Below are 9,715 nucleotides of genomic sequence, written 5' to 3' on the forward strand. Positions count from 1 at the left end.
CTCAAGTGCTCAGTGTCTACTGGTTGTGTGTGTTGGGGTAAAGGAGGGCAAAAAGAGGCAGAAGTATCTACAAACATGCTCTTAAATCACCTATCTAGAAGGGAGAATGGACAGTGAAATTAAATTCCATATGGCTTAAGCGTTCTTTGAAGGAAGCCTGAGGATGACGTTTTATGGCTGCCCTCATCTATGCTGCGGGAGCTATATGTGGTTCTGGGGATCAAGCTAGAGGTTTAAAATTGAGCTCTTGGAATTCCTAATCCCCCGTCAGCCTAGGCTGCCTGGAGGAGGCTGCCCTATGTTGGGGAGTGTCCAGGCAAAGGCTGTAAGAAGAGGTGTGTGGGGGATGACCAGAGAATCCCTTTGGACACCAGGCCGTTCAAAGCCTTTCAATTTCTGTTGGGTGGCCTGTTCACATCTTTAAAAAGATGAGAGAGAACATGCCAGGAAAACTTTTTAGGGCTTTTTGCATTAAACTTTGGGTCCTCAAAGTGTGATTCCTGGACCAGGAGCACTACCATCACTTGGGAGCTTGTTAGAAGTATAGCATCTCAGGCCCAACCCTAGATCTACCAAAGCAGAATCTGAATTTTGACAAAATCTCCAGCTAACACCTGTGCACACAGCATTGAGAAGCACTGATTTATTGGACAAAAATGCTGTTCATGCTCTCTGCCTTGCTGGGTGGTCACAGCAGGCCCTCCATAGTAATACCTCTTCTCTCTCTCCCTTTAAACTTTCTGAAGTGCACTCTGTAAGTTGACTCTACCCTTTGTTTCTAGGCTTGCATCCAGATGCATGTTCTTTTGTCCCACTCTGCTACTCTGTTTTTTTTGGCATGAGGAAGAGCCAGCCATTCTATAGTCAAATGGATCCCATTGGCAATGGCTCAGGGATTGGAGGGCTTTGCATTTACCCCTGCTGTGTCAACCGTGTCCAGTGCATTCCATCTCATTTACATTCCGTCTGTAGATTTTCTAAGATGAAGGAGACCAAGAGATATCCATTCTATCATGGGAAAAGGAGAGATGGGAGTGAAGGAGAGGAGAGACCTGGAAGGCATGGTGGGAGGAAGGGAAAAGATGAGGGAGCCAGGAAAGTTAAAAAGAGACGATGTTGATCTGGATCTTGAAGAATAAGCATCAAGCTGTAGTTGAACAATAGGAAACTTCCCCCCCCCCCCTCACTGTTTTCTGTTTTCTTTCATTCATTCTTTGACCTCTCCCTCAGCAGATATAGACTGAGGTGACCACACAATGCCAGGTCCTAGTTTTAGGTGCTGGGAATACTGAGTGAAGTGAACCACACCTGCAGCATAAGTGGGTGGGGAAGACATTCACAGATAAGCAGCTGCAAAGGCCCAGGCCATACGCTGGCGTGGCAGGCCTGCCATATGCTGTGACTGGACAGGGCCTCCCTCCCCTGACTGTGGTATCTGAATTCTGAGAGACCTAATACATAAAAACACTCTATATAAAGAAGATAAAGTGGCTGGAGGATCCTCTGCTTTACCAGTTATTTTCTTTAGGATTAATTTAATGAGGTGCATGCATTCCTGGATGCTTTATGCACAATCTCATTTAACCATCACAAGCCTGCAAAACTGGTAGCAGAATGAGGAGAAAATGGGCTCAGAGCAGCCGAGTCAGCCTCTGAACTTAGATCTTTGCTGCCCAAGTCTGTGTTCCCATACCACTTAAGGAACAGATGACTAAAGGGCAGCTGGTGGCTAGAGGTGTACCGATGGGATACTTCTGCTCTGAGTTAAATTTTTGAAACCACATTAAATACATTTGAAGTGCAAATATTTCGCTGGTCTTTAAAGAGGAAAACCACCTGGACCTGCCTCTCATGGTTGGTACTCTATAAACACTGACTGAAATGAATGGTGGGCTTCGAGATGACTAGGAAACTGAGGGGCTGCCCAAGCTTGGGGGCCCCCAGAACACCCAACTCCTCACTTGAGGCTATCAGCAACATTCCACTGGGGGCTTGACTTTATTTGTCCCTCTCCCTGTGTGAAATCCTGGGGACTGTCAAATAAATGACAAGACTCATTTTACAAGTAGACCAGAAGTCTGCAGTGGTGAGTCCAAGCTGATTGCCTATCTTATCTTGAGTCATCAGTCTCTCATTCAGGCTTCCACAAACAATTCTCAGCCCTGGGTTTGGGAGAAAGAGCCTGATGGAGTGGGCATTTCCCAGGGCCCTGGTCTATTGTTGCCACTTGCTGAGGGGAACTCAGTTAAGTTGAGGCTATGTGTTCAGAGCAGTAGGAAGTCTTAGGAGTTGAGGTTCTTGGGGTGGCTGCTAGGTTCAGAGAATGATGGTAATGTGACCATGATGACAATGATGATGATGAGTAAGACATAATTTGGGTGTATCATATGCTAAATTCTGAATCATACACTATTCATGCAATACCTCATTTAGCCCTGACAAGTCTCTTATGAGGATAAAGAAACTGAGGCCCAGAGATGCCGAATAACTTTCCTGAGTTCATACATCTACCAAGAGGAAGAAATGAGACTTGAATCTCAGGGAGTTGGATTCCAGAGTTTCTTACCCTCTTTGGGGGGCAGGAAATCACTTAAAAAACTGAACCACAAAGCCTTCAAGGATTAGCCCCAGAAGCAGTCCCTATAGGAGGATGGAGCACCTCCCTTTACTGCTATCTCATCTTTCCCTTGAGATCCTTTCACCTGTTTCTTTCTGCCACCTCTACACTGGTTAGCACTAAAGACACTGGTTGCAATTTAAAATTAAAAAATTAGATGATACAGAACAGAATACAAGAAACATTGAATCGACCAAGTTTTTACAGAGCTGTACTGTTTTCCTATCTTAGCAGATATAGTTCCTTATTCCTAGGGTCTATGAGGGTGTCAAGAGGCAGGACTCCACCCCACTTAAATGAGACAGGTTTTACAGTGGGGTGAAGATCCTAGTTCTGGAGCCAGGCATTCCTGAGCTACAAACCAGGACTTCCTGGTTCTCTGATCTTAAACAGAGAACCTCAGTCTTCCATGGTGTCCTCTTATGTAAAACAGGGATTCTGGTAACCCATGCTTTGCTGGAGCATTAGAGGATTAACTGGGACAATGTGTAAGAAGCACTTTGCGGGGTGTCTGGCATAAATTCATGCCAGATAAACGGAGTCTGTTATCTGTTTGCTCAACAAATATTAGCATCTATTTTATATGTCAGGCTTCAGCCTCAGATTTCATTTTGACCATCTTCTTTTAAGCTTCTTGCTAGGTGTTCTGGTTTTCTTCATAGAGATCTTACACTTAGCTTATAAAGTTTATTACTAGCTTTTGAAGTTTTGAGTTGTTATTTAAAATTGGAGCCTTTCTGTTATAGCGCCTTTAAAGCTCTTTCAATTTTGAAATGCTTCAAATATACTGAAAAAACTAAAAATCAACGTTTTAGCCCCAACTAAATTGGTTCACTCCAGTCCTTTCTCCATGCAGAGCATATCTGCCAGGTAAAAGGACCCCTCTGTCAAACCAAGGGAGTAGTTCTCCCTCTGCAATTGACTGAAGGGTGGCCCCCCACCCACTTCCGTGTCTGGAGGACACAGGTGCCCCTTCACTGTGCTAAGCCAGGCTGTTATGTTTGTCACCAAAAGTTCCTCATCATCCAGTGAAGACCCTACCCTATAAACTGATTACTGCCTTATATGCTTCCTTTGAAAAAATAGAAAAAATATATTGGGAACGATAAATAGCAATACTGGATAGTTTAAGGATGCATCAGTATTTATTTAGATTAAAAATATACTAACCATGGGAAGACATTTCTCTAAAGAAGACATACAGATGGCTAACAAGCACATGAAAAGGTGCTCAACATCACTCATTACTAGAGGAAGGCAAATCAAAACTACAATGAGATACCACCTCATACCGGTCAGAATGGCCATCATCAAAAAGTCTACAAACAATAAATGCTGGAGAGGGTGTGGAGAAAAGGGAACATCTTGCATTGCTGGTGGGAATGTAAACTGATATAGCCACTATGGAAAACAGTATGGAGATTCCTTAACAAGCTAGGAATAAAACCATCATATGATCCAGCATTCCCACTCGTTGGCATATACCCTGAGGAAACCAAAATTGAAAAGGACACACGTACCCATGTTTATTGCAGCACTATTTACAATAGCTAGAACATGGAAGCAACCTAGATGTCCATCAACAGATGAATGATAAAGCTGTGGTATATACATACAATGGAATACTACTCAGCTGTAAAAAGGAACACATTTGAATCAGTTCTAATGAGGTGGACGAAACTAGAGCCTATTATATAGAGTGAAGTAAGTCAGAAAGAGAAATATAAATATCGTATACTGATACATATATACAGAATCTAAAAAGATGGCACTGATGAATTTATTTTCAGGGCAGCCATGGGAGAAACAGACATAGAGAACAGACCTATAAGGGGAAGAGGGGGAAGGGGAGACATATGGAGAGAGTAACATGGAAATTTATGATACCATATATAAAAGAGATAGCCAATGGGAATTTGCTGTATGACTCAGGGAACTCAAACAGAGACTCTGTAACAGGCTGAAGGGTGGGATGGAGAGGGAGATGGGAGGGAGATTCAGGAGGGAGGGGACATGGGTGTCCCTATGGCTGATTCTTGTTGATGTATGACAGAAAACCACAAAATTCTATTAAGCAATTTCTTTCAATTAAAAACATTTTTTAAATATACTAGCCATTTAAAAGCTGTTTCTGATTAGTCTGCATTGACAACTTCATGGTAATTATGAACAAGGGTGATTACCTCTTTGAGTTACCTTCTTATTATTTTAAGATATATTCATATTGGAGGACAAAAAGGTTTCCACATTTTAGTTGTTTTTAACACTGTAAAACTGTCCTTCAAATAAGTTGACCTCACATTTCACTGGCATTGATTAATATCTCATCTTTGCATACTCAGATACAAACCTACGTCTCCTGTGTTGGCAGACAGATTCTTTACCACTGAGCCACTTGGGAATGGGCTTTCCTGGTGGCTCAGTGGTAAAGAATCCACCTGCAATGCAGGAGACGTAGCAGGAGCTGTGGGTTCGATCCCTAGACTGGGAAGGTCTCCCGGAGAAGGAAATGGCAACCCACTCCACTATTCTTACCTGGAAAATCTCATGCACAGAGGAGTTTGGTGGGCTACTAATCTTTGCAAAGTTAAGATTTTAAATCTTTTTGGTTTCTGCTGATGTAAGATTGTATTTGTTTGTTTTTAGTGATAATGAATATTTTTTCCTACATTTATTTGTTATTTACATTTTTCTTCAAAGTGCTGCTGTGTCTTGTCCCTTGTATGGAAGTACTTACCTTTTTGTCATTGTTTATAAAAACTCTTCATAGCAAAAAGAATAAAAATCCATTTGCTGTCTTATTTCACAAATACTTTTTCTCAACCTGTATTTTATTTTGTTTTAAAATTTTATTTAACAATAATTTTGGATGTGAACTTTAAAATTTTTACATATTTTAATCCCTATTGTGATGCTATCGTTGTTCTGTGGTAGAGTTTTCCACTATGTTAATATACTTTATGTATAATATTTATTTTCTTATTGATGAATATCCAATATTTCATTGTTGCAATGCTTCATCCTTCTGTGTAACTTCTGGTATGCTCTTGTGAGAGTTTCTGTAGACATACACCTATACAAGGAATCGTTGAGTCACAGGTAGATTAGTCTGGACTTCCTCAGTGGTTCAGCAGGTAAAGAATCCACTTACAGTGCAGGAGACGCAAGAGACAGGGATTCAGTCCCTGGTTCGGGAAGATCCCTGGAGTAGGAAATGGCTACCCACTTCAGTATCTTTGCCTGGAGAATCCCACAGACAGAGGAGCCTGGCAAGCTATAGTCTACAGGATCATAAAGAGTTGGACGCAGCTGAGAAGCTGAACACACACAGGTGGATTAGTTTGCTAGGGCTGCCACAGATGAGCACTGTAAATGGGGTGGCTTAAACAGCAGAAATTGATTGTCTCACAATTCTGGAAGCTGGAATTCCAAAATGAAGATGCTGGCAAAGTTGGTTCCTTCTGAGGGCTGTGAGGAAGCATCTGTCCCAGGTCTTCTCCTTGGCTTATAGATGACTGTGTCCCTTCATATCATCTCCCTCTGTTCATCTTTATGTTTGTGTCTAACTAGACACCAGCCAAGTGACTAATAGGGAAATTAGACAACAGTCATGTTGGATTAGGGCCCACCCTAAATAGACCTCATTTTAACTTAACCAATCACTTCTGCCCTGACTTTATTTTCAAACAAGGTTGCATTCTGAGGCACTGGAGCTTAGGACTTCAACATGTGAATTTGGGTGGGTGTTTAACATTAATTTCCTTTATCATGTTTTTCCTAACAGTAGTACTCTATTTTAGGATGTTATAAAAAATAAATATTTATTTAAATAATAATATACATATTTGTATAGGTATCAACAACCTCAAATATGTGGATGATACCATTCTAATGGCAGAAAGAGAAGAGGAACTAAAGAGTCTCTTAATGAGGGTTAAGGAGGAGACTGAAAGAGCCAGCTTAAGACTAAATATTAAAAAAACCAAGATCATGGCATCCACAGAGAAGGCAATGGCACCCCACTCCAGTATTCTTGCCTGGAAAATCCCATGGACGGAAGAGCCTGGAAGGCTGCAGTCCATGGGGTCGCTAAGAGTGGGACATGACTGAGCGACTTCACTTTCACTTTTCACTTTCATGCTTTGGAAAAGGAAATGGCAACCCACTCCAGTGTTCTTGCCTGGAGAATCCCAGGGACGGGGGAGCCTGGTGGGCTGCCGTCTATGGGGTTGCACAGAGTCAGACACGACTGAAGTGACTTAGCAGCAGCAGCAGCATGGCATCCAGCCCCATTACTGCATGGCAAATAGAAGGGGTAAAGGTGAAATAGTGACAGATTTCCTCTTCTTGGCTCCAAAATCACTGCAGATGGTGACTGCAGCCATGAAATCAGAAGACAGTTGCTTCTTAGCAGGAAAGCAATGACAAACCTAGACAGTGTGTTGAAAAACAGAGACATTACTCTGCCAACAAAGGGCCATACAGTCAAGGCTATGGTCTTCCCAGTGATCACATACAGTTGTGAGAGCTGGACCATAAAGAAGGCAGAATGCCAAAGAATCAATGCTGGAGAAGACTCTTGAAAGTCCCTTGGATAGCAAGGAGTTCAAACCAATTAATCTTTAAAGGAGATCAACCTTGAATATTCACTGGAAGGACTGATGCTGAACCTGAAGCTCCAGTATTTTGGCCATCTGATGCAAACAGCTAACTCATTGGAAAAGTTCCTAATGCTGGGAAAGACTGAGGGCAGAAGGAGAAGAAGGTGTCAGAGGATGAGATGGCTGGATGGCATCACTGATGCAATGAATACGAACTTGTGCAGACTCTGGGAGACAGTGAGGGGCACGGAGGCCTGGCATGCTGCAGTTCATGGGGTTACAAATAGGCATGACTGGTGACTGAACAACACAATATGTATTTTTATATTATTTATTTCAATCTCCTATTATATTTAATATACATATTTGTGTATCATTCAGTTTCCTACTCCTGTCTACATTAGTTGGAATATAAGTAAAACTGGTGTAACAAAGATCTCCAGGTGTGTTTCCAAAATGGCGGCAGCGATGGATGTGGATACCCCGAGCGGCACCAACAGCGGCGCGGGCAAGAAGCGCTTTGAAGTGAAAAAGTGGAATGCAGTAGCCCTCTGGGCCTGGGATATTGTGGTTGATAACTGTGCCATCTGCAGGAACCACATTATGGATCTTTGCATAGAATGTCAAGCCAACCAGGAGTCCGCTACTTCTGAAGAGTGCACCGTGGCGTGGGGCGTCTGTAACCATGCTTTTCACTTCCACTGCATCTCTCGCTGGCTCAAAACACGGCAGGTGTGTCCGTTGGACAACAGAGAGTGGGAATTCCAAACGTATGGGCACTAGAAAAAGAGAATTCTTCGATCAAGCTCAACTGTTTTTTTGTTATCCACTGAATGACTTGCCCTCCTGTTACTTAATTATAAATTAGATAGAACCGTGTCTCTTCTGCTTTGGCTTTTCAGTTTGCTATTCCGGCAAGCCATACTGTATTCTGTGTCAAATAAAATCCAGTTGGATTCTAGAACAGACGCTGTCTCTTGTGTATGTGCAAAAAGTGAATGCAAGTAAAGAGCCCTCCCGCCCCTTTCTAGGGTGGAAGGCCAGGTTTTGAAAGTGAGATGTTCATCAGAGCCAAAGCAGGATCGTCCTGCGAGCACGTCGCTTGGTCTCGAGGAAGCCTGGTCCACAGCCTGGCTGCTGATGGTGATCTTGGGCGAGTGGTCTCTCTGCTCTGAACTCTTCCTCCTCCGTGAAGTGGCTGCCAAGGACTAAACAGGATCATCTGGGCACAGAAAGAGGCCTTATAAACTGTGAGAACGCTGTACAGGTGTTAACTTTGTGTATGACGTGTCGCTTTCTCAGTTTAGTTTAGAAAAGTTAACTTGAAAAAAAATTAATATGTTATCTTGGCTGGCAGTGGAGTAATGTGTGAACTCAAATTGGAAATCAGTGTCATTTAGAGTTAAAGGGAGAATTCAGGTTTCCCTTCTCCACCACCACCCTTTGTAATTTGTTTAAAATGCCTTGGCCGTGGACGGAACTGCCAGTTCTAACACTACTTCAATCTCTTAGTCGTTAAGAGGAGGGTTAATTTACTGCAGTGATTCTCAAAGTGTGTGCTGAGGACTTGCAGGAGTAATGGAAACACTTTCAGGAGGTTCACGAAGTTCCTTTTCTGGCTGCATGTCTGTAAAAGGCCAGTTTTTCTTTTTTTCCTTCAACCAAAGCAATGTATTGAATGAAGACGCAGAGCAGCGAATCCAGCTGTCTTCTGCTAAGTCAGATATAAAAAAGATTTGCAAAAATGTAAAACGGTACCACTCTTCTAACTTTTGTTTTGAAAAACTAACTTTGAATAAAAATATTTATGTTAAAAAAAAAAACCAAAGATCTCCAAATTCAGGGGCTCAAATATCAAAGAAATTCATTGTTCTCTTGCATAATAAGGCAGGAATGGGTGGGCAGATCAGGCTAGGTAGGCAATTCTGCTCTAGGAAGTAACCCAGGAATCCAAATCCCTTCTACTTTGTTACCATGCCATTCTCTAGGGTTTGGTCTTAGTTCACCAGATGACTCACAGACTTCAACTAAGTCTGCATTCTAGCACCTGAGAAACAGAAACAGGGCAGAAGTCATTGGCAAACAATGGCCTTCTCAAAACGTATGACTAGAATGGACACATTGCTTCCATTAACATGATTGGCCAAGGTTTAGTCATCTGGACATACTTAGCTACAAGGAAGCTAGAAAATATAGTCCTCAGCACAGTCAATTATATATGTAAACTCCAGAAATCCTGTTATTAAATGGAATAGGGAAAGAGGACACTAAAGGAAATTAATATTCTTTGCCTATTTTTCTACTGAGTTGTTTGTCTTGCAATTATTACTTTTAGGAGTTTTTAATATGATTTGTATACTAATCTTCTGAAGGTTGTATACCGACAAGTATCATTTCTCATTCCTATTTCCCTTTATAAATATAATATCTATTAGTTATATTTATGGTATATTTCTCCATACAGAAATATTTTAATCAGTGAAATTTATTAAACTTT

At 41.9% G+C, this 9,715-nt stretch overlaps 1 protein-coding gene across 1 annotated transcript; it reads left to right on the top strand.

The window, feature by feature from the left end:
- Positions 1 to 7,658: 7,658 nt before the first annotated feature.
- On the top strand, positions 7,659 to 8,466 carry LOC780968 (E3 ubiquitin-protein ligase RBX1). The gene has a single exon (XM_002686831.7). It carries the CDS (start codon positions 7,675 to 7,677, stop codon positions 7,999 to 8,001), a length of 327 nt encoding a protein of 108 aa, XP_002686877.2. The 5' UTR covers positions 7,659 to 7,674; the 3' UTR covers positions 8,002 to 8,466.
- Positions 8,467 to 9,715: the final 1,249 nt, after the last annotated feature.

The sequence above is a fragment of the Bos taurus genome, chromosome 4, assembly GCF_002263795.3.
Source record: "Bos taurus isolate L1 Dominette 01449 registration number 42190680 breed Hereford chromosome 4, ARS-UCD2.0, whole genome shotgun sequence".
Lineage (NCBI taxonomy): Eukaryota > Metazoa > Chordata > Mammalia > Artiodactyla > Bovidae > Bos > Bos taurus.

Coding starts and splice junctions, on each gene's coding strand:
- LOC780968 (XM_002686831.7), top strand. CDS start 7,675: ATGGCGGCAGCGATGGATGTGGATACCCCGAGCGGCACCAACAGCGGC.